Source organism: Fomitiporia mediterranea (assembly GCF_000271605.1).
Source record: "Fomitiporia mediterranea MF3/22 unplaced genomic scaffold FOMMEscaffold_3, whole genome shotgun sequence".
Taxonomy (NCBI): domain Eukaryota; kingdom Fungi; phylum Basidiomycota; class Agaricomycetes; order Hymenochaetales; family Hymenochaetaceae; genus Fomitiporia; species Fomitiporia mediterranea.
In genome coordinates this window covers 2,716,011-2,738,260 of record NW_006760388.1, presented here as the reverse complement: position 1 = coordinate 2,738,260, position 22,250 = coordinate 2,716,011, and the positions used below count along the sequence as shown (strand labels likewise).

Genomic DNA, 22,250 nt, shown 5'->3' with positions numbered 1-22,250 from the left:
CTAGTTGAGGAACACACTTGGGAACCTACTAAGAATCTCACTTATACTACTAAGACAATCTGAGACTTTTATTAACTTCATCCAGGTGCTCTGTATTAACTCTGCCTTACAGATTTCTAAACCCTACTGTTCTAACCTATGTCTAAACTACTAACTAAGCCTAATGTTCACCAATTAGAGTAATTGGTTTTAGAGGGAGGGTAATGTTACAGTTCTCTACTCTTGTACTTTCAGTTCTAAGGGTTCTACACTCTTCTGTACTAGAACTTAGGACTTCTGTCCCTCAAAGGTACTGTCTATAAACTATATACATACTAACTCTTACTACTATCCTTCCTTACTTCATCATTCTATTCCTTTGACTACCCCTTCATTCTTTGTTCATTCTATAGTCTCTTACCCTTTGTCTATCCCTTCATTCTTTGTACCTTTATCTTTGACCTTCCTTTCTTTCATTCTTTATAGCTTATTATTCTTAGTAACTTATACTCTCTGAGTACTCTTGTATAGTTTAGTATATATAGGTAGACAAGATCAGACTGGTCCTGTAGTCTTGATCTTGTCTACTCTAAATAGTCCTGTACTCCTAGGCTTACTCTATATACTCTACTCTTGTCTTACTCACTCTCTCTGCCTGTTCTACAAGTTCTGACTACATTCTAGTACTTACATTCTGTATTTCTGTTGTGTAGGATAGTTGTAGCCTGGGTCCCCTTACTAAGCCTTCAGGTCCCCTCTATACTGTTACTAACATGTTCTACTGTAAGTATTACTTCTATACTATTACAAACTTTTATACAGTCTACTTCTAACTGTTCTACTAGTTTATACACATGTTCTAACTATCTACAGAGCTTAGTACAATCTGTTACTTCTTTTCCCTAGACTGGTTCTAGAGTTAGGAGGTGATTTGTAGAATCAGGGATCTAACTATTTACTAAGGTTACTATATGTAACCTTTCTGTATATATTATAAGCTACTCAGAATGTGTTAGAACTAAATTTACAAGTATAAAGTAAAGTTTAAACTAAAGGTCTGAGTATAGGTTAGCTTTGAGAAGTTTATAAAGCCTATCAGAATCAAGACACTAATCTTCTAGAAGACTAAAGTTGATTCTAGTAACTTATAGTTACTATTTCTAAAAGTTGTGACTATCTTACTATATTATTAGTAGCTTGTTCTAGGTTTACACTACTTAGTTTGTAGAGAGTATTTTGTACTAAAGCTCCTGATAGAATGTATCTAGTGTAAGCCCCTTAAGTCTAGACTAGTTATACTTGTACTACTAGTATAGCTTACTATTCTGTAGACATTCTATTATAACTGTAACTATACAGGTTGTAAGGATAGATTTAGTAAACACATACTTACAAAATGTAAAGATTTATAACTAGAGAGTATATAGTATTAAGTTACTCAGAGTCAGTATTAGAGACTTTGTTACACTTTCTCAGACTACTTAAGCTTTAGTAAGTGTAGTACAGAACATAGTAGCCTTCTAGTAGTTTAGAGTGAGTAGCTTACTAGTATTACTTTCTAGTTCTGAAAGGTTTAAACTACTTACTAAATCCAAACTTAGAGTTACTATAGATAGTAGTAGTGTAGGGGAAGTAAATACAGCTTCTCTAATTAATAGAGAAGTAACTATAGTAGCTTTTAAAGATACTTAGTGTTAGAGGAAACAAGACCTAATTATATACAGTTAGAAAGAGAGCTAAACTTACTTTAAGACTATAGTAGTATATTTAGAAAGGCTAAAGAGTCTTACTAACAGTAGAGAGTGTTTAGAAAGACTGAGGGAACCTTACTAACAGTAAGAGGCATTTAGAAAGGTTAAGAGGAACCTTACTAACATATAGTATAATAAAGACTACTTTGTTAATGTTAAAAAAAAAGTAGAATAGTACTAGGAAAGTACTAAATACTGTTACAAACAAGTTCTGTCAAGTTCTGGGTTTACTAACATACACAGAATACTGACAGGACAAAGGTATCTTTGTTATAGTTAGGAATAAGAACTAGTCTATATATGTGTAAGAACTCACTTTTGTTATAGTTAGGAATAAGAACTAGTACAACAAAGGTGAAAGATAGAAACTATATATACTAGAAATGAAACAAAGGTGGCTCACACCTAAAGGGGAAAACAATGTAAAAGATAAAAGGGAGAGTGTATGTGTTTAAGAATAAAGGGTATGTAACTTAGACAATAGGGAAATATAGTGTAAACACAAAAGAGGAAATATGTGTGACTCTAGAGTCTATACTAAAAAGGTCTAGGCTTGAGAGAAGGTCCAGGTTCAGAAATGTGGTTCTACACTAGGAGAGGTATAGAACTGTATAGAAACTATTGTAAGTTATAGAGTAGACTTATAGTATTGTTCAAAAAAAAGTGTAAGGTTAGAACCTTACTTAGAAACACAGAACAGATAATAATATAGGATTAAGCTCTAGTAACCTAAGTACAGAAGTAAGGTACAAAGATAAGATCCAAAGTAGCTACCTACAACCCTTTTATATGTATTCTAAATTATATATATAACTTTAAAAATTATAATAAATAGTAATTAAATTCTTAGAAGTCCTTATACAGATTGTCTTAGTAATTACAGATACTACAATTCACCTGTGTAATTCTCAAGCTTGTTACACAATAAAATAATATCAACTCAAATTTTTCATGATTTAGTAGCAGTTTTCAAATTGCCTTTTAGGAGAAAAGTACAGTTTAGTCAGTCCTAAGTACACAAAACCTTAGCCTAGTAGGGCATTTCTTCATAAAAATGTATTTTTCAATTACTGTTTGTGGAGTCCCCTCCCATAATACTAATAGCATAAATGTAAGAATTAAAAGTACATTGAAAGTTACAGTAACAGCAAGAAAAAAGAAACACGTGCTCACGGCATGGTCCCTCCGAGACTCGAACTCGGGACCCTTGCATAACGCAGGCTAAGGTAACCTCATAAGTACAAAGCACTACCAACTGTGCTAAGGGACCGCACCTTGATTTTTCACCCTTTCCATCTAGAACCTACTACTAAGAAGCTGAAAAAAGAGAGAAAATCGTAGAAATTCAAGGAGCGAGTTTGGTGTTTTTCTATTCTATAGCAGAGGTTTAGGTAGGGGTACAGGCTCCCTTATATTAATCACAATTTTTATCTTGTTTGTATCATTTTTTACACTGTGTTGGTGGGTATTAGAACTTCTTGACAGCACCCGTTTGAGAGTTCGAGGAAGCGTGTTCCGACGCGATGTCCTTGCTCGGGGGAGTGTGTGATCCAGATGAGTGCTTTTAGGGACGCGTGGGGTGTTTTTAGGAGGTTTTGGAGGTGTGTTTCGACGCGGGTGCTTGTGTCTGAATCTAGAGCTGAGGTCGGTTCTGTAAACAGAGAACACATCAGTTAGTTGGAATTTAATCCAACTCTTCTTCGGAAGGACGAGGAATGGATGGGTGGCGTACCGTCTAAAAGAAGGATATCCGCACAATCAAGTCCAACAGCAGTAGCGAGTGAGATCCTCTGTGCCTCTCCGCCACTTAACGTCGCCCACGGTCTATCCCACGTCCCTTCTTCCACGCCCCACTCGTTAGCTACTTCCATAGCGCGTTCGAGTAAACTCTTCCGTGACGTGTCGCTGTCGCCGTTGGTGATGGATTGGACACGCTGTTTCTCGCGGGACGCGTGCACGCTGAATGAGTTGAGTTGGGCTATGAAGTCTTTTGGTGAGCCTGGGAGGAGAGAGGGACGTTGGGGGACGTAGAGGACGTGCGTTCGATAGTTTGGTATACCTGTTGAGCAAAAATCAAGCGAAATAGTGAGTGGAGGCAATAGGGAACATCATAACTTGGATGCGACTTACCGAGTTCTTTCGGTGTCCTACGGAAAGTATGTCACTCAAGAGAAAGAAAAGAATTAAAATCAAACAACGCAACTGTCCACGAAACAATATATTTCCATCATACACGTTCAGATGCGCAAGGCACTTCAAAAGCGTAGATTTCCTACAATTAAAAACGTCCCTCAGGCCAAGAAATAACTGTGCTGCTGCGCATGAGGGAAGCGTACCCACACCCGCTCTTTCCTTGCAGAACGAGTATATCACCCTGATAGACATCGAAGCTTATATCACATAACACCGGGATCCCTCTATCAAGAAAGCATCTTAGGTTTCGTACTTCAAGCAGGAGGTCGGAGCTTCTGGACATCGTGGGCAAAGATAAGCAACAGTTCAGTCCAGAACACTGAAGAGGCGTGAAGCTAAACCATGATTTGCTTTGCTTTTGCTAAACGGAAACGCGTCGCGTCTCGCCGATCAATGACGTGCACTACACGTGGTCAAATCAGAGTGTGTCGTGTAAAGAATTGGGATTTTTTGGGAGAGAAAAGGATATTGGTCGCTGAGTCAGGCAAGACATGAACAATATGGACAGAGAAAGAGGCAGAAGAGACAGAGCAAATAAGCAAAAGAGAGTAATGGAGAAGGAGAGCAAGCGAGGAACTGAATGAATAAAGCGACGTGTGCGTGTAAAATATCTATTGCTGGCTGCTACTGCTAATTACTCAAATTAAAAAATTTGTGTGTCCATCGTCATCATCATCAAGGATACGATGCAGGAGGGGGAGGGTATGCGGGTTGAGGTACCATACCCATCTCTTCTGGTGTCAGACTTGAGCTTTCGATCATCACGCCGACACCAATTTTTGCGTTGTTCTGTCAAGGAAGGAATGATGATTAGATTAGCGACGTTGAATTCTGAGTCGTAGTAGATGACACGTACCTTGAAGTGATCAATCTCACCAGCAACCATGAACGCAAACGTCGGTGCAAAACGCTGCTCGAGCATCGCAGACACCTTCCCAGTCGAATCGAGCTGAGCCCGGAACGTCGACATGCGAAGATCGTACTTCGCACCGAGCGTTGCGACAGCTTCGCGTTTCCCATTCGCAGTCATGATTTGCAAATCCGCAGCGGCCTCAACCTTTTCGTTCAACTTCTGCCAATAGCTCGTCTGGAGTAAACCTGCCGGCTGCACTTGTGCACTTGCTATCCAGTCTTTGTTTGAGCCGGTGTACTTGGCTAGGAACGATGGTGTGGTGGGGATCTCTACGGGCCCGCCTCGTTGAACGAGAACCTCGGAACCGAGAGCAAGATTCTTCGTGACAGATTGGAGGTAGCTGCCAATGAAGAGACCGGACCAATCGATTGGTGAAGGGTTTAATGCCTTTAGGTTGAGAGAGTAGTCTTGGCCAGTAAAGTCGTGCTCCGCTTGTAACATGCTGGTACCGGGTTGCGTTCCTAACTGTTCATACGATGAATATGACTACGAGTTCCTAGGAAGAGAAGATGAAAATTACCTGCATCTGGACCTTCGTGACATTTTTTTCGTCCCAGCCAGCGTTAAATCGCCCATTCACAGCACCTTCGTGATCCACTCCACCTTGCATGAAAACCTTATCGAGAATTAGTAAGTACGCAGCTCATGAAACGGCAGTACTCACTTTTGAATTGGCGAAGATGGCACCGAAATTATATGAAGGTAAAGTAGTCTGTGATGCGAGAGAAAAGGAGTGGGTGACTTGGAAGGCTGGATTGACGGACAACGCTTTTGTGAGGTCGGCTCGAGCGCCATCGAAGATGTAGTTGGTCAAGTGTGTTGCTGCAGAGCGATAACAGATTAAACTATTAAAATATCTTGCTAATAGGACGCGTCGCACCTTTGACCTCCTTTTGCAAGTTCTCGACGTTGCCTGGATAGGCCAACTCACGACCTGACTTCCATTGTGAAAAGCGGTCATAGGTGCTGATGACGGGAGACATGAAAGCTGGCCATGAGGAGGAGGATGGAGATGGAGGTGCAGATGGAGGTGCTGCGATATCGAGCTGGCCGACTTTTTCTTGGGAAGTGCTGGCGGCCATTGCGGTGTGGTGCAGACGCACTTGTTTGTCTGTGCAGAAAAGAAAATGAAATCCCGCGTGCAAAAAGTTGACAGTTGTCATCAGAACTTATTTACCTTATATGGAAGTATCTGCACGTTACGGGAATGGCGCGTGCCGATCAGCAATGAGTGATCTAGGTTAAGAGTCTTGTTTCCGAATGCGAGTCCGCAGCCGATCGACGGCTCCCTTGCCCGTTGGCCGCTCGTTCGTCTCGCATCTTTCTCATCTGTTATAACCCAGCTGTGTGAACATACAACTCTTTCTCTTCCACCTCACACACCACATACCCACCGGGCCTAGTCTAGTCTCTGACAGCAGGCCCTGTCCGTCGCCAAGATGATGACGCCAATGCGGTATGTTTTACTCGTGCTGGCCATAATTGTATGTCCTCTACATCTACAGAATATCACTTGAGCGTCTCCCTTGACACGTTGACTGTCTACTACAGATTAGTTTGCATTACATTCTGAGCTTCTCGCATGAGGGATATGGCAGAGCGACCTCTCTTTCCCACATAGCTGGCCAGCTGCACTTCGGCCAAAAGGGCGAACCTCCTTACAAGACACCTGTACCTGAAGAATACATTCACCCACCTAAGCCTGCGGACCCGCTCACGAGAAAAGCAAATGCGACTTTCGTCGTCCTTGCTCGCAACAGTGATATTCAAGGTGTTATCAGTAGCATGAAACAGGCAGAAGACCGATTCAATAAAGAGTTCAATTATCCTTGGGTTTTCTTAAATGAAGAACCGTTCGATGATGAATTCAAGAAGTGAGTCGAACTTTCTTTCATTTCTTAGCATTGTGATACTAAGGATGAATCACAGGCGAACAAGGGAGATAACAGACGCTGAAATCCACTACGGCCAGATACCCAGTGAACACTGGTACCAACCTGATTGGATCGACGATGAAAAGGCGAGACAGGCGCGCGAAAGGATGCAAAAAGACAACGTCATCTATGGTGGAAGTCTCCCGTGAGTCGATCCATTGAGTCTAAATGGCGTCGGAGTCTTTAACGTGTCTATTTTTTTATGATGTCTATTTAGGTACCGCAATATGTGCCGGTTCAACTCTGGCTTCTTCTATCGGCACGAGCTATTGCAGAATTATCGATACTACTGGCGAGTAGAGTGAGTAGCATACTCTCATCCTCTCCTTCCCTTATGAAATTAATTATTGACGCATATGATCGTAGACCTAACGTCCAATTCTTTTGCGATCTCCACTACGACCCGTTCCTGATCATGGAAGACGAGAAGAAAGTATACGGATTCACAGTCTCGCTATACGAATACCCAAAGACTATCCCGACTCTCTGGGACGAAGTTAAGAACTTCTTGAATGAGAACCCGGGATTGATGCCAGAAGACAATGCGATGAACTTCATCTCAGACGATGGAGGAGAGACGTTTAATAAATGCCATTGTTCGTATCCTCTCCTTCCTTTTTCTTTCTCTTTTTCTTCTGATTGAGAATTGAAACTGAAACTAATCGCTTCTACCACCCTAAAAATAGTCTGGAGCAACTTCGAAATCGGCGACCTAGACTTCTGGCGCAGCGAAGCCTACACCAAGTTCTTCGACTATCTAGACCAAAAAGGTGGATTCTACTACGAACGATGGGGTGACGCGCCCGTCCACTCTATCGGTGCCGCTCTATTCGCATCTAAAGATCAAATTCACTTTTTTAATGATATTGGATACCGACATGAGCCGTTCCAGCATTGTCCGCAGGGAGAGGCACATGAGAGGGGGAAGTGTTGGTGTAATGAGAAGGAGAACTTTGGTGAGTGTCTTTGTAGTTAATTAATATTTTTGGATTGCGCCTGATTGTGAATGTTGTAGATTATGAATGGTATTCGTGTCTGAAGCGATATGATGCTCTCTTTAACTAGTCCTCCTTGCTTTCATACATGCTCCCCTCCCCCTCCCCTCTTCGCAACATATAGGTAGCTAGCTATACAGGCCCTCTGTTGCCCACTTTTCCGTTGTTAGTCATACTTGCATCTTGTCACTTGTTCGACCCATATCCATTGGACTTATTTATACTATTTTGAATTCACTCTGGACTAAACCGGATTGGAGTGCCGATGCTTTGGATATGAAAAGGTTTCCTGCCTTACTCGATACTCAATATTATACATCGGCATTTTGGAGTGCATCGTTCGCTTAAATTCATGCATTGTCAATGTGAAGAAAGAGAGATAATAGAACAGGAGTAAAAGAATCCGAAAGATGGACAGCAAATGCAAGCAAGATATTGGTATTACAAAATGGATTGCGAATAATATTGGAACTGCAACAGTAAAATAAAAGTCAGCACAATCGTACTGGTTCACAACACCGATAATTAATGGAATGGAATAGCAGTAAAGAACATACCGAATCATACAACCTTGTCCAATTTGATCCAAGAGAGGACATGACGAGTCGTTCGATGAGTTCTGTCGCGGACTGTTGATTGGATTTCGATTGGAAGCGATCTCGGAGTTGTTGGGCTGTTTGTTCGCCGAGGGCTGCGAAGCAGGGTAGAGACGAGTCTAACAATTATATAAAGTAAGTATTTGGCGCTAAACAGGCGTCATCGAAAGCGTGAGTTCACGTGCCTTTCTGCATGAGCTCAACGATAGCTATTCGAAGGGGAAAAATAAGACTTATTTGCAAACATTCCGGAGAACGACCCATCACTCACTAATAATCCGATCACAATGCTTCCTAGCAGCCTGGAACCCCTCATGAAACAACCTCCTAAACTCACGAAACGCAACACTATCTACACCACCCATAACTTCAACATAATCAAACGTCAACTTGAACGGAGCAGCTTCGAAACCAATGTTGCCCGGTGAGTTGGAGAGCATGAACCCGAAGTCTATGTGGATTAGGTGACCGTCTCGGTCGAGGAGGATGTTACCGTTGTGACGGTCTTTGATTTGGAGGAGGTAGGTTATTATTGAGTAGCCTGTTATGGATGGTGATGAGAGGGGTTATGCTGTGAGAGCGTAGTTTTGGGGTTAGAAGGAGGTTGAGGGAGTATTTACCCGCTAATGACCGGACGAAGTTTCTTTGGGCTCGAGCGAACTTGGCTGAAGAGGGATCACCATACGACTGATAAATTCGTCAACTTATACGCAGAGAAGGAAACAAAAAAACAAGGAAGAAACCAACGTTGATGAAATGATCCAACAAAGTAACCTGCCCCAATCCCCCATCCGTCAATCGTCGAGCATACAAAGCTTTCTTTATCGAATGGACCGAAACAGCGTCAGTAATAGTCTCCACTAAACCAGACGATCCACCAGTAATCAAGATCTGGAAGCTAAATTGATACATCGAAACAAGTAGCAATTAACACTTCCTTCTCTTTTTTATCTATTCTGATTTGGTTGAATGTAAGGAAGGACTTACGGTCGAACCCAACATTGACAACTCTCCTCCCTCCAAATCCTCTCAAACTCCTGGATCATCTGAACAGCGAGTTGTTCTTGTCGTAAATCTGCTCCGGTCTTGACGATGACGGAGACGCAGTCCCATGATGCCAGGTGACCATAGGGAGATCCTTGTCGTATTCGACTCTGTCAAAAACCAAATAAATTCAATAAATAAAACAAGAACGAATAAATGATTGAAATAAGAAGCAAAGAGGAGTGAGAAGCACCTTCTTCGTAGCCCAAGACTCAGAAAACACAACAGCAGAAGGGTCCACCCGATTTAGCTCACGTCGAATAATCTGCTCGTCTTCAGCAGTCTTCAACCCACCATGTCCTCCCTCAAGAGTCATTATAGGATCAGACTCGGGATGGACCTGCATCCGGCCCATACGATCTTCTTCAAGCGCTAACATCTCTTGCATGATCCTCTCGCGAATAGCAGCAACTTCGGAAGGTTGGAGTTTCATGCGTTGCGTCGTGGCTGTAACTCCCACACCTCCACCCTGTGCGTTCTTCGACGGATCCCGTGCGGTACCGGAGAGCGAAGGGTGGATCGGACCAGCCGAGTTTGACGCGTTAACTCCCGAAAGCCAGTTCGCCATTGGGAACCAACTATAGCTACCACCACTACCCCCTCCTGAAGACGAAATTTGTCCTGTTGAGGGTGGGTATTCGGAATGAGGTGTTGTCGTTGAGACGACAGTTTCCTTTACGAGACTTGCGTTGAGTTGCGCCAACATCACCGCAGCTGTCCGCATTCGTTCACTGTACTCGTCAAGAGAAAGCGCGGGTATTCGACCTGAGCCGGTTGAGCTTTGTGAAGACACTGTTGCGTGTGATTGTGTTCGCTGGGTAACGTTGTTTCCTAATGATTCTGCGGTGGACAGTTCAGGAGTCATAGCAGGTGAGACGGGAGTGGAATTCGATCGTGACCAAGCGGCTATGTCGAGAGCCCTGTTCTTAGGTGGGGTAGGCATGACAAACGACTCTGAGAGGTCGGGTGTTCGATGGACAGATAAATCTTCGCCGTATACCTGCTCTACCAGGTCGACCTCTTCTTCTGCGTTGCTACCACTCGTCACGCTCAACAGAGACTGTGAGAAGTTCTGTGAAAACGGTCCTGAGTCTGCAGTATCGTCGTTGGAATTCAAAGCTTCCTCTGCACTGGAAGTTTGTACAACCGGAGGACCTGACCGTCCATTATTAGAGGGTTCGCGCAATCCGAATGTCTCACGGGGCGCCCTCGTTGACTTCAACTCTTTTCGGATTATGCCCTTCAGTAACTCCTTGTTGCTCCGCTCCGTCGGTTCAAAGTCGAGGTCACCATGAAGAATTTCTAGAACCAAAAGGTACGGCGCTCGCTCTGCTGAATTTAATACCACACTTTCTCCAGGAGGTACTCTGACAATCCGATGATGAGGCTTCGATTGACCATCAGCTTCAGATGGGGTGTCAATTCCTGAACACCACATCGGCATACAGACCTGTGCAGGATGATATTTTTAAACGCTAAATGAAACATGTAACCGTTGAATGTCTCTACCTCTGCTGGTAATTTATGATTTAAAGACGTTAACTCCGCTCGTAGCGCACTCACTCTGGCGAGTTTTGGTACGACCAGGAGACGGCTTGATATATTCTCTAGCGTTAGCATGAATTGGATCTACAGGGGGCCTCAGATCAAGGACAAGAGTAATGTGTAATTTGATCTGGCATACCTCTGCACGACAGTAGTAAGCTTGTAAAAGGTGTCTTTGAGCGTCAAGGTCGTACTCTTGCACGAGAGCTTCTACGACATTGCCGCTACTTGACGGACGAGATTTCCTGGAATTAGGAATAGCGGGTGAGGACTGGTATGGCAAGGGATTTGAGGATGGTGCGTCGAGTTGCCCGAAAGGATCGTCAATTGCCATAGAACGGCGAATTCTATCTGTGATAGTCGAGAATGCTGGGGTGGTCTGCGCAGCTTCTCGCATATTTTGAGACTGCGAGAGAACCTTGAATATTAAACGTCCCTTGTCAGTTTCTTGGATCTCCGGATCGTCGAGGTCCCCCTCTGCTGTTTGAACTTTCACAACAGGTTGTTCATCGTCGTTCCTTTCCTCATTCTCATCTTCATCTTCCACTTCGTCGGCCTGTACATCCTTTGCGCGCGGCGACAGAGACGGAACAGGACTCTCGTCTATTTGAGGCTCCAAGCTCCTCAAGTTACCTTCCCTCTCCTCTATTCGACCCTGCTCCAGCGCGACTTGTCCAGACACTCTCGTGAACGTAGGCAAACTTGGTGCTCCAAGAACACATCCCATGCCTACCAAAGCAGGCCGCACGTGATGCTTAATTCGGTTCCTCTGCATGAACTTTCTTGACCGGACTTTCATACTGGAGTAAGGACCAGTGACAAGTCCGGGAGAGTCCTCAAAAATGATTTCATGGCAACGGTGCATAATTCGTTGACATATTACGAAGGATTTTGAATCTTTCCTCTGTAGGGCGAGGTCTTTTAGGTGGGCTTGCATGAACCATAGTGTCTACATATTCATTTCGTTTAATCAGTTCAGAGTTAATGAGCAGTATCTAGCAGGCAGACGTACGAACATAGCCATATGCGTTGACTGTTCACATGTTTCCACCACGAAGCATTCCAGAGCTCTTGATTTTGATGGTCTAGTCACTAGCAGATGACTGTAAAGATTCATTAGCAACACGGGTTCTCTTAAATGAAATCATGTTACACTACCGACCATACAAAACCCCATACGTCCCTTAACTCACGAATGTCGAATTCCTTGAGTCTTCGGGTGAGGTAATAAGTGATGCCGATATTATCATGATATACGGTAAGATACTGGAGAGCAACGTTTACAGAAAAGAAGGAAGGGGAAAGGAATAGACGAAGGAGGAGAGCATGCGACATGAATGGTGGGAGGAGGTAGAGAAGGTAGCAGTAAACATGCAGGACACACGCACGGATTGAGCAACCCGATCTATTCGCGAGTGAGTAAATTGGAATTGGATGGACGCGTCGATCACGCGTCTGACACGTAGGCTGCGCGCAGCAGCTACTCAACACACTCTTAGATTAACCTCCACACACGATGCTCAGACCTCTCTTGCTTGCACTGGCGGCTGTGCCACTATGCTTGGCAGCATCAAACTCTCCTGTAGAGAAATTCTCCGCGCTCGCTGAAAAGTCTTCCGACGGTGTAATCCGGCTTGACGAATCTCTCTTCGACGAGTTGACTTCGGCGAAGCGTGACTGGTCTGTTGTCGTCCAGCTCACTGCGCTTGGCAAGAACATGAAATGTACTCCGTGCAAGTGCGTATTAGTCGCATAACTTACTGGAGGGAAGAAGCTCGTTTCTTATTAGTACGAGTGTAGGGACTTTGACCCGTCGTTCCGTGCTGTCGCGAAGGCTTGGTCAAGTGTACCGAAGGCCGAGCGTAGCAAGCACTTCTTCGCCACCGCAGACTTTGCCGATGCAGAGGGAGTCTTCAGGAAGGTGAGCGAAACTCCGAAATATGCTATTGGAGCATCCTAACTTACCTGTCTGTTCAGCTTAATCTGATGTCGGCACCAGTCGTTACTTACTACCCTGCAACCCAAGGCCCAAATAAACTCCCCAGCGGCAAGACAGATCCATTCAACTACGACTTCAATAACTTGTTAGTCTTCCTATCCTTTCTATATCCTCCCTCTCCCTCCTTTCTCGGGCTAAATAACTAAATTGTGAAACAGTGGGAACGACGCAAAAGAACTCGCCCTCCAACTCTCCAACTTCACACCCGTGCCCATCCCCTACAAGGTCCCCATAGACTGGGGCCTCGTCCTCTCAGTCATCGCATCCCTAACCCTCTTCGCACTCACCGCCCGTCTCCTCTTCCCCGTCATCCTCAGCCGCTGGACATGGGCCTTCGTCACAATCTCCACTATCCTCGTCATGACCTCCGGATTCATGTTCGTTCGTATCCGTGGAATGCCCTATCGTACGAGGGAACATTCTATGATGCCGGGTTTTCAGAGTCAGGTCGGGGCGGAGATTTGGGCTGTTTCGTTCAAGTGTACGTCTTTACTCTTTATCTTGTTATGCGTGCCCTGGATGCGTGGCGTTAATAATTAAATGTGATTTCATTCAGACTTCGTCTTGTCAGCGTCCTTCCTCGGATTGACGTTAGGCGCTCCACGACAGCCCAAGAAAACGGTCCAAAAAATGGCGATCTATGCTTTCACACTCTTGATCGTCTTGACTTTCTCTGCCCTGATCAAGGACTTCAAAATAAAAAATGGCGGTAAGTAGTCTCCCTCAGTATATACTCTGGACACTATTCTAACGACACGTCCAGGATATCCATTCTCATACGTACTCTGAGTTGATGATCATACATGTCAGTAGTGTAGATCCTAATTTAAGGCACCGTCCCTGTTTAAACATACGAAACGTCTGAGAAACCACAAGCAGAAGCAGTCCTGATACTAAACGTCAACAATAAAATCATCCTTAGCATTGATCATTCCAGTCTATCAGATTAAGTGACATCCAGAAGCTAACAAGAGTACTTAGATATACGAGTGAATAACGTTACAAAAATCCTCAAGAACGTAAGTTAACAAAAAAAAAGTCTGGTTTTAAGAAGGTTGCTGGAAGACGTCAACGTAACGACTTCGTACACTTTTCTTGGCCGCCGATTTGGGCCTGTTGCCAGTAGGTGGTGGTGCAGAAAAGGAAGACATTACAGTGGGAGTTGGAGGAGCAGAAGAGTCTGCGCCGTCTACTGGGACGAGGTTGGAACGTGCTCGTTGTAGTTCCCTTTTCGGAGGAGCAGATGAACCTTTATCTATCGCTGACAATGGGCGTCCTGGAGGCGGCATTGGAGAAGCCGGTGGAGGTCCTGAGCTTGAAGGCTGCATAGACCTTGAAGGAGAGGCTGTTTGTGCCCTAGACGGGGGAGGGGGAGGAGCTGCAGGTTTTGCTGCCTCTGCACCAGCCTAGTAAAGAAACATTTAGTAATCTACCATACCGTGGACATCAGATTTACGGACATTTTTGTTCACCCATCTCTTCAAATCCTTGTCGTAGTAGAAGGAAGACTCCTCGCCTAATTTAGCTTTGACAGGACCTGGATTTGTTGAAGATGGTCGACTGAACAACCGTCCGAACCAGGAGGAAGAGCTTGCAGCATTAGGTTTCGGATCTGACAATCAGTTAGTACAAGTTAGAGATGTTGTTTCTCGAAATAGCTTACCTGGCTTCTTGGGTTCCTCCTTCTTCACCTCCTCTTTTACCTCCGTTGAACCATCCTCGTCTTCTTGCGGTGTTTCTTTTTTCTTCCTCGCAGTTGAGTTACCGAGACCTAAGGCGTCCTCTTCGTCAAAATCGTCATTTTCATCGCCTTTCTTGCTGGTTGAAGGGGATGGTGTATATGAGTTGTAGTTGTCCGTCAGAGATATGAATCCAGATCCTCCAGACTCAGTCTCAATAGCATGCGGATCTGCATTCGAAAATGCGGTGGCGGTAGGCGTAGCAGTGTCAGCACCTCCGTACGCTGCGCTCCACCAACCTCCTCCTTCTGCGGGTTTATTAACCTCTTCTTGATGATTTGCGTCTCCATTTGCGAAGTGATGTCCATTACCGTAATCACCGTAACCATAGCTGTTCGCGGCTTGCGCCAGGCTCTGCGATTGTCCGAATGATGTCTTAGTCGCGTCTGCAGACAGCACCCTTGATGGCGGAGGAGTATTCTTCCTTGAGTCAGGTCTCTCAAGGCCCATTGCAGATGATGCTCGATTATAAGGCGCATAAGCAGAAGTAGAGTTAGCGGTCACAGAGGAAGCTGCTATTCTTCCCGCCACGGTACTTGGCGGGGCGCTGTTGTTAGCAAGACCTGGCACTGGAGAGGATCCTCGAGAATTGTTTGTAGACGAAATGTTACTGAAATGCGAGAACGCGCCGGAGTAAGCAGGAGCCATAGGATGTTCCCCCGCAACGGGCGAAGACGGCTCCGCTTCACCAGCAACGAACTTGGAGAGTCTGCCGCCTATCCAGTCGCCGATGCCATCAAGACTCGGTTTCGCTATCTTCCCACCAATCCAGGAGTTTGCTTTGTCAAGCTCTGGATCTCCACTCAGACGATTACAAAGTTCTCTAAGTTGATCTGAGAAGAGCTGCGACAAGTAGGGAGAAGGTCGGAAAGCGGTGCCCGTGATTGCATCGCAGTACCGTTTTGCAAGGGCAACTTGACCCATTTCGGCAAGCTGAACGGCTCGTATAAGCCGATACACTTGCAAGTGAGGGAAGCCTGGGAACGCCTCTTGTCCTTTCGCAGGTGTATGCAGCGACAATGCGAACTCCAGTATCTCGCTAAAGATGAAGGAGTCTGGATCGGCTGCAAAGTGTACATTGCGATGTGGACTATGAACGCCGACAAGGACGACCCTGACAGAAGGTGCTCCAACGCCGCCTATCGGAGATGACTGAGGGGCAAGGAGATAGCTAGGAAGTCTAATTAGTATCAAGTCTACTTAGTTTACGGCCGACGGACTAACCAGCAGTGTGCAGCTTCCACCCAGTCGTTACTCAGAAGGTAGTCACCCAAAGTAGTCAAAGCAGACGATGACTCCACGCCCATTTGACCAGAGAAAAGCATCACAGCATACTCTTGCCACTGCGAAAGGATCTCGTGAGGGATGTTTGTTGCTTGTGAGGGCGAAGGGAAATTTGGTGAGAGCGGAGTCATATGATTCATCGGTGTCGGAGGCTGAATCGTTAGGGAAGGACCTGCTTGAAGTGACTTTGTGGGGACGAGGTGTTGCACTGTCATGGAAATGAGGGATTGAAAAAATCAACCACATCGTATGAACGACCTTACCTGCAGATGAAGACTGTCCTGAATAGAGACTGTACGCGAGCCGCAAGCTCTCGTAGCCGTTGGTGACGTGCGCATCTGGACGAGTTCCGGCCTTCACGCCTAATTCAGTACGTACAAACTCGCTGACGACCTCTTTGAAAGCCTCTTTATCTATGCTACTAGAAATGACCATCGCATGTGCCCACATCCTTTCATCCAATGCATAATGGTAAGCCTTTCTCTTCTCACCACGTAGAAGGAAATCCTGCAAAACTTCAAGAGCGGACGAGCGGACGGCATATTCAGCCAATGGCTTCTCAGTGCTATTAGCTGAGCCAAACGTTCCGGAAGTCAAGGCCGCTCCAGTCGGTGCGTTCAGGTATACATTGGATCCTGTAGCATCTTGAGAAGTGGCCAACCGAGGTAACAACGCTTCCCGCGCGTCGGATTCGGCGGCTGAACTGCAATAAATCGGTTAAACTCAGTACCACATTGTGAACAAGTCAAACTTACTTCTCATGAAGCTGACCGTCGTGTTCTACCAGGACTCGCAACAACCTCACCAAGGTAAGCTTCCCCTCCGCTCGTCGTCTGTCGACACTACCAGCAGTTAGATACCCAAGACCTTTCTCAATCTCTTCCGCCCGCTCAGACAAATAAGTCAAGACCTTTGCCTTCTTCGTCTTCGCTTTAGTATTAGCCGAAGTTGCCGTTCGTACAATTGTCGAGACTGGAGACCCTGGGTCGCCAAACAACGGACCTGGATAAACAGCAGAAGAAGCATCCAAAGCAGACTCTGGAATCGCTTTTTGAAGTATCCAAATATGAACGTCGGTACATTTTCGTGACGAAAGGGCAACATCAAAACCAGTGTCCAATACAGGGGGAGAATGGAAGCAAGTGACAAGCTTTCCTCCAAAGCCAAAGCTTATAACAGGAACCTTGGCACTTGCTCTCCCTAAAGGATCGTTCGTGCCTAATAGTGATGGTGACGGAGCATAGGGACCATTGACCGGCGGTGGAGAGTAAGACGTCTCAAAGGACGTACGACCGGGAGCGTCAGCAAAGGTAGTAAATGACGGTGCAGCTGCCAGCACATTGTAGTTGCTTGCAGTGTAAGGCAAAGCATCTGGCTGTTGCCTCACTTGAGTGGAGAGTGTGTAAGGTTCACTATGTGTCTCTTTGTCCAGCGTAGAGAAAGATTGGCCAACCAACATAGTTCCTGCACGACTATTGACTGGAGAACCTCTACCTAAGGAACCAGTGTAGGATTGGCCCGACTCGCTGACTGGGGAAATGGTGTATTGGGATCCACCAGAACGAGAAGCAACGTCTGGTGACATTCGAGCATGCCTTTCTATTGGCGGACTATGATGCATCTCTTTAGGGCTAGCGTGGGATTCAGGAGATATTGGTCTCGAAGACGTTCTGTGTTGATCCTGAGATGAGCGCTTGGAATCGGACGAGGGCGAATAAGTATATTGCCCCGAGTGAGCCGAATGCTGCCCTTGAGAAATATTACTCTGAACGATCGTTCTATCAGCTGCGTCATGTCCTGAAAACTGAGAACTGTTGTCATAGTTGGGTGTAAACCCACTCGATAGTCCACCATACTCCTGTGAACTGTGAGTATTATCAGATGAGTAATTCATGTTTTGCACGCCAAGTTCGGGACGCCCATACGGGCCTGAACCCTCATGTTGGCCATTAATCTGGGGAGGTCCAGCACGATTATACGTGTCAAAAGCATGGGGTTTTGGAGGTTCGGGCTGACGTGCGAGCGGCGGATCGTAAGGCGAAGCCGAGCGTTCGACGGTGGACGCAGGTTGTGCATATGATACACCAGGCGCCTTCGGAGGTGAACGCACGGTAGAACGAGGCGGCGGGCCGGGAGAAAAAGTCGAGTTTCCAGCAGGAGGTGAAAAAGCTGATCGAGCAGGGGAAAGAAGTGGGGACGAGACGCCTTGTGGACTGTACGAACTGCTTTGAAATTGTAAAGCATTTGCCGCCATAGACTTCTTCGGCTTGACAGGAGGAAGTGGAGGGTCATAAGCATTGGCAGTAGTCGGACGATATATTGATGCTGGTGGCTTCGAAGTGTCTACTGAAGTTGCTGGTGACATTAAACCTCCGCTAGACACAGACCTATTTGATTGAGGAACCGCCGAGGGAGGAGCAGCAGGCGTTGAATATGTGTGAGATGCAGAAGGTCTATACGAATCATATGGAGGTACTGTTGGCGCTGTATAGGTTGACGTTGGGGCTTGTTGTGAGCCGAATCCCGACGGTTTGTACGGATCATGGGAAGTCGCGGACGAATTATAACCAGACGCGTACGATTGCTGCTGTACCGTTGGGGTGGCCGGTTTGTACGTATCGTAAGCCGAAGTCGATTGCGGAACGTAGTTCGAATCCGGCTGATATGCATACGTGGATGGCGTGCTAGCAGATTGTGTACCATACTGTGAACCTGCTGCGCTGTAGCCAGCGTAAGGGCTCGCATTTGTAGCACCAGCGTGGTGCTCTGCGGTGTTAGAAGATGCATCAATACCTATGTCAGACAATCCGAGTAAGCTAAGAAAATACTTGAATTAGCGAAGGAACACACCGGTACTGGCGGTCGTTTCCAACTGGTCAAAAGTATGCCATTGACCATGTTCATCAAACCAGCCCTCGTCAATACTCCCGTATCCGGCTCCGTCAGAATTATAGTCGGACTGAGCATCCTGTCTATACCCATTCGCATTCTCTGACGGATATGCTTCAGCCTGCGTGAAGTGTGTGCTGTTGTGCTCATGCACATGCGCGTGTGCTTCGTTCCTTGCCTCAAAAAGCGAATGCTCTGCACCAGCGCTTCCGTTGTCAAACAGACTCGAGGAGTCCTGACTCGCAAACAGTTCATTGCTGGTAGCGGCACCCGTTCCGGCGGGAGAGTCTGACGCGCTATTCGCTCCCTCTGGCGCAGTTAAAAAATCCAGGTCTGAGCCAGAGTCTGAGGACCCAAACAGACTTGCTGCAGCCTCCATGGTGCTCATTGTACTCGTTGTTGTCTGAGGAGAGGCCGAGCACGGAACTGACGACGATAGCGGAGGTCGACGTGGACGTGGAGTATTCGCCGCCTCGAAATAAACATGCTTTCCCACGACGCGTTCGCAGATCGACGCAGAAGCTTGGTCGAGTAAACACGTACCACGTTTCCTTCATTCAATAACAAATGGAAGTCCGAATAATCAATGGTAGTAGCTGCAGACGGACTTGATTTCATTATATGGCGAATATGAAGTACTGCAGTATAGAAGAGAAAATGTGCACGAGAAAAGGAGTGGAGACTAACGGTGTAGTGGGTAATGGATGGAAAGCAAGAACAAGTGAAACATAAATGCGCAAATTAGACGATGGACGTTGAAAAAAAAGCATATGACACGGTAACGAGAGCAAGGGGGCAACGTATCGGACAAGAAAACATTGCAAATAATAAATTGATCAAGTCCGGTGTGTAAATGGTCAGTGAAATGCGTTGATGTGCAGTGACTGTATGTAGCAATGGATAATTGATGGTAGAAACGAATGTAACCTCAATGAAGGTGGATTATAAACTACTTAGATCTTTCCGCAGAATATTATGACGCGTTGGCGGGTTCGCCTTCCGGCTGTACACCTTCAGGTCCTAGGGTAATGTTAGAGTTGGTGGATGAAGATTGAGTTACTGTCTTTTCTAAGAGACGCTCAACTGCACAGGTGATCAGTAAACGACGCTCTACGCGATGCCAGGACCATTGCTTACTTGAAATAAGATGCTTGCTATAAGCGCTAGAGTACCTGCGCATAGTCGCGAGTTGTGGCCTGACCTTCGAGATGAAGACTTCCTTCTGATCGCCCTCCACGACAGTTAGCGCTCGTTGAAGGACGTAATCTATATGCACATCAGCGTTGAATCAATTCTGAAACAAAAACTTCTACTTACTCGCATACTGATCCTTCATCATAGTCACGATCGGGCTGACACCATCAGCCTTGGGAGTTATCATCTCTTCAACGAGTAGACGGCGATTTTCCGAATCGGCCATTACGAGAGCTTTCTCACAGACGTTCGACGCAAACTTATGCTTCGCCATCTGGAGCATCTGACCACGTAACTTGCTAATGATAAGTAGACGATCCTGTACAGGGCCGTGCTCCAGGACAAACTGCACGACATAGTTCTGCATGTCGAAATATTTGTAATTAGGAAAACAATGTTACGGATGTAATTTGCGTACCCCGAATTGATCTTGCATCAAATTAATGGTATACTTGTGCAGCTCATCGAGGAGCGGTCGGGTTTGCTCTTCCTTCATGTGTTCAAAGACACGCTGAAGGACACGGCAGCCGTACGGGTGTGTCGACAATTCATACACGTTGCCTTTAAAGGCCTGAACGAACCCGAGACGTTCAGGGGAAACGCGCTCAAGAAGCTTTTGGATGACCTGTAGTAGATGGAATATGAGGATGTCATTCACGAGCCGAAAATAGATGTCCTACATGGTTGCCGTTTGCGTCTTTTACACATCTAAGGACATGACCTTCCAGCTCCTTCACGAAGGAGGCTTGTTGTTCCGGAAGGACGAACTCGATTGCCTAAAGCGAGGTTAGCATATAGGCTCGTCCCTGAAACACAGAATATTTACCTTCTGAACTACGCGACAACCGTACATTTGCAACGACAGCGCCAGTATATGACCTTCCATTGCATTGGCCAGGATCGTCTTTTGGACTTGGGTACCATGTTCGAATAGCTTTTGAATTACCTAAATTTGGAGGTCAATAACTTCCTCATACTGACTCGGTCAATGTTCTCACATAGTTCCCGAAAACGTCCTGTATCAGCTGCAGGGCAGCACCAGGGACAATCTCATCAAAGACAATTTGTTTCTCGTCGCTAGTCGCGGTCTCGAGCTTCTGCTGGATAAAGCGAGAACCATGCTGGTCGCCACTGAACTCAACAATATAGCCGAAAATGTCCTGAGCGCCACTATTAGTTATGTTCGACTAAGAATATACGTCAAACCAACCTTGAGCTCCCATTTGCGCGACTTGTTGGCACGGAACTCATCCAGGAGGGGACTCCTAAGTGTAATGCTCGGGGCCACAGCTCCATCAAGCTTTCGGCCGTGGTTTAGGGTCTGCTGGAACAATGTTAGTGCCTGATTCCCGTTGCTAGGAGTTCCAAACACCGTCGCGCCAGGCATCATCACGGGCACCTGGCCGACGTATTCAGCGGGCACTCCGTAAGGCTGCCCCTGAGGAGATGGCGTCGAATGACGTACCGAAGCATACAGCTGATGACTCAACTGCTGCTGCTGTTGAATAGCATACTGAACGCGGAGAATGAGCTAATTTAGAACAATTTTTTTAAAAGGAACCGAACAAACCTGCAACTCGCGCTTCTTGTCAGATAAAGATGCTGGAGGCATCTGTGCGATTGCGGTTGTCTGCATAGGCGAATGAGGAGCAGCCGTCGCGTACATAATAGGCTGTGCCGAGTAGAAAAATTGAGAAGCAGGAGGCCGAGCAGAGCCGGGGAAGTCATAGAACATGCCTCCAGCCTGTCTGAGCTCAGCATGAACCGGGTGCACAGCTGAAGTTGTCATCCCGTGATAGACACTCGCAGTCGGAGGTGTTGCGCTCGCGGGTACAGGGGAACCGTAAATGGAGGCTTCCGAGTTGCTACGGTAAGTATCGTAGCTGTACGTATAGTCCAAAGCAGAGGGGCCAGTATAATAGGGCGGATAGTCTGTCTGATGGTTGTATCCACTGAAGGAAGGTCGTGCCTGGTGTGTTGGGATCATATGAGGAGCACGAACGGGAGCGGGAGCGGTTTGAGGCTGTGGCATTCCCCCTGCTTGTCGATAAGAAGGCCCTTGGTTACTATAGTCCTCGCCAACGGTCATACCGCGAATTCCTAATGTCAAATCCTCTACCGACGCAGAACCATGCGTGCCCTCGTAGCCAGATGTCCCATTTGACTGATTGCCAAACTGGACATTCGCATTGAAG

General features: G+C 46.2%; 7 protein-coding genes and 1 non-coding gene across 8 annotated transcripts; 2 read left to right on the top strand and 6 right to left on the bottom strand.

The window, feature by feature from the left end:
- Positions 1-2,907: 2,907 nt before the first annotated feature.
- On the bottom strand, positions 2,908-3,000 carry FOMMEDRAFT_t15. Its single transcript has one exon. It is a non-coding gene; the product is annotated as a tRNA-Ile (tRNA).
- A 178-nt stretch (positions 3,001-3,178) lies between these two features.
- Positions 3,179-4,206, bottom strand: FOMMEDRAFT_104497 (P-loop containing nucleoside triphosphate hydrolase protein; the record flags this gene model as incomplete). Its single annotated transcript, XM_007264130.1, has 5 exons — positions 3,179-3,381; positions 3,463-3,789; positions 3,861-3,877; positions 3,934-4,002; positions 4,067-4,206. 5 exons carry the CDS (start codon positions 4,204-4,206, stop codon positions 3,179-3,181), a joined length of 756 nt encoding a protein of 251 aa, XP_007264192.1.
- A 153-nt stretch (positions 4,207-4,359) lies between these two features.
- FOMMEDRAFT_139333 (uncharacterized protein) lies at positions 4,360-5,915 on the bottom strand. The gene is made up of 5 exons (XM_007264129.1): positions 5,717-5,915; positions 5,501-5,658; positions 5,357-5,452; positions 4,780-5,301; positions 4,360-4,712 (listed from the first exon to the last, which is right to left on the bottom strand). The coding sequence occupies exons 1-5, from the start codon at positions 5,817-5,819 to the stop codon at positions 4,599-4,601; spliced, it is 993 nt and encodes a 330-aa protein (XP_007264191.1). The 5' UTR covers positions 5,820-5,915; the 3' UTR covers positions 4,360-4,598.
- Positions 5,916-6,130: 215 nt separating this feature from the next.
- Positions 6,131-8,093, top strand: FOMMEDRAFT_104491 (glycosyltransferase family 15 protein). The gene is made up of 7 exons (XM_007264128.1): positions 6,131-6,320; positions 6,388-6,710; positions 6,766-6,915; positions 6,988-7,071; positions 7,137-7,366; positions 7,457-7,726; positions 7,786-8,093. Exons 1-7 carry the CDS (start codon positions 6,276-6,278, stop codon positions 7,833-7,835), a joined length of 1,152 nt encoding a protein of 383 aa, XP_007264190.1. The 5' UTR covers positions 6,131-6,275; the 3' UTR covers positions 7,836-8,093.
- A 75-nt stretch (positions 8,094-8,168) lies between these two features.
- On the bottom strand, positions 8,169-12,285 carry FOMMEDRAFT_139331 (uncharacterized protein; the record flags this gene model as incomplete). Its single annotated transcript, XM_007264127.1, has 12 exons — positions 8,169-8,236; positions 8,323-8,480; positions 8,547-8,570; positions 8,633-8,902; positions 8,982-9,048; positions 9,109-9,259; positions 9,349-9,515; positions 9,599-10,855; positions 10,915-11,034; positions 11,090-11,899; positions 11,963-12,053; positions 12,113-12,285. The coding sequence occupies 12 exons, from the start codon at positions 12,283-12,285 to the stop codon at positions 8,207-8,209; spliced, it is 3,318 nt and encodes a 1,105-aa protein (XP_007264189.1). The 3' UTR covers positions 8,169-8,206.
- Positions 12,286-12,466: 181 nt separating this feature from the next.
- Positions 12,467-13,758, top strand: FOMMEDRAFT_104488 (dolichyl-diphosphooligosaccharide-protein glycotransferase; the record flags this gene model as incomplete). Its single annotated transcript, XM_007264126.1, has 5 exons — positions 12,467-12,687; positions 12,751-12,871; positions 12,928-13,034; positions 13,108-13,430; positions 13,506-13,758. The coding sequence occupies 5 exons, from the start codon at positions 12,467-12,469 to the stop codon at positions 13,664-13,666; spliced, it is 933 nt and encodes a 310-aa protein (XP_007264188.1). The 3' UTR covers positions 13,667-13,758.
- Positions 13,759-13,989: 231 nt separating this feature from the next.
- Positions 13,990-19,295, bottom strand: FOMMEDRAFT_139329 (uncharacterized protein). Its single transcript, XM_007264125.1, has 7 exons — positions 18,823-19,295; positions 16,728-18,765; positions 16,236-16,675; positions 15,913-16,180; positions 14,613-15,859; positions 14,410-14,561; positions 13,990-14,355 (listed from the first exon to the last, which is right to left on the bottom strand). The coding sequence occupies exons 1-7, from the start codon at positions 19,247-19,249 to the stop codon at positions 13,996-13,998; spliced, it is 4,932 nt and encodes a 1,643-aa protein (XP_007264187.1). The 5' UTR covers positions 19,250-19,295; the 3' UTR covers positions 13,990-13,995.
- A 238-nt stretch (positions 19,296-19,533) lies between these two features.
- FOMMEDRAFT_18243 (ARM repeat-containing protein) lies at positions 19,534-21,869 on the bottom strand. Its single transcript, XM_007264124.1, has 9 exons — positions 21,626-21,869; positions 21,266-21,568; positions 21,054-21,215; positions 20,882-21,001; positions 20,736-20,831; positions 20,474-20,680; positions 20,179-20,416; positions 19,999-20,127; positions 19,534-19,944 (listed from the first exon to the last, which is right to left on the bottom strand). Exons 1-9 carry the CDS (start codon positions 21,719-21,721, stop codon positions 19,835-19,837), a joined length of 1,461 nt encoding a protein of 486 aa, XP_007264186.1. The 5' UTR covers positions 21,722-21,869; the 3' UTR covers positions 19,534-19,834.
- Positions 21,870-22,250: the final 381 nt, after the last annotated feature.

Bases quoted from the DNA above. Each gene is read 5' to 3' on its own strand.
- FOMMEDRAFT_139333 (XM_007264129.1), bottom strand. From the start codon at position 5,819: ATGTCTCCCGTCATCAGCACCTATGACCGCTTTTCACAATGGAAGTCA. The intron at 5,453-5,500 runs GTGAGTACTGCC...ATTCTCGATAAG, and splicing joins CCATCTTCGCCAATTCAAAA to GTTTTCATGCAAGGTGGAGT. The intron at 5,302-5,356 runs GTAATTTTCATC...TCGTATGAACAG, and splicing joins TCACGAAGGTCCAGATGCAG to TTAGGAACGCAACCCGGTAC.
- FOMMEDRAFT_104491 (XM_007264128.1), top strand. From the start codon at position 6,276: ATGATGACGCCAATGCGGTATGTTTTACTCGTGCTGGCCATAATT. The intron at 7,072-7,136 runs GTGAGTAGCATA...ATATGATCGTAG, and splicing joins CGATACTACTGGCGAGTAGA to ACCTAACGTCCAATTCTTTT. The intron at 7,727-7,785 runs GTGAGTGTCTTT...TGAATGTTGTAG, and splicing joins TAATGAGAAGGAGAACTTTG to ATTATGAATGGTATTCGTGT.
- FOMMEDRAFT_139329 (XM_007264125.1), bottom strand. From the start codon at position 19,249: ATGAGCACCATGGAGGCTGCAGCAAGTCTGTTTGGGTCCTCAGACTCT. The intron at 14,562-14,612 runs GTAAGCTATTTC...ACTGATTGTCAG, and splicing joins GGAGGAACCCAAGAAGCCAG to ATCCGAAACCTAATGCTGCA. The intron at 14,356-14,409 runs GTCCGTAAATCT...TTTCTTTACTAG, and splicing joins AGAGATGGGTGAACAAAAAT to GCTGGTGCAGAGGCAGCAAA.
- FOMMEDRAFT_18243 (XM_007264124.1), bottom strand. From the start codon at position 21,721: ATGTACGCGACGGCTGCTCCTCATTCGCCTATGCAGACAACCGCAATC. The intron at 21,216-21,265 runs GTTGGTTTGACG...AGTGGCGCTCAG, and splicing joins CGCGCAAATGGGAGCTCAAG to GACATTTTCGGCTATATTGT. The intron at 19,945-19,998 runs GTAAGCAATGGT...TCACCTGTGCAG, and splicing joins TAGCAAGCATCTTATTTCAA to TTGAGCGTCTCTTAGAAAAG.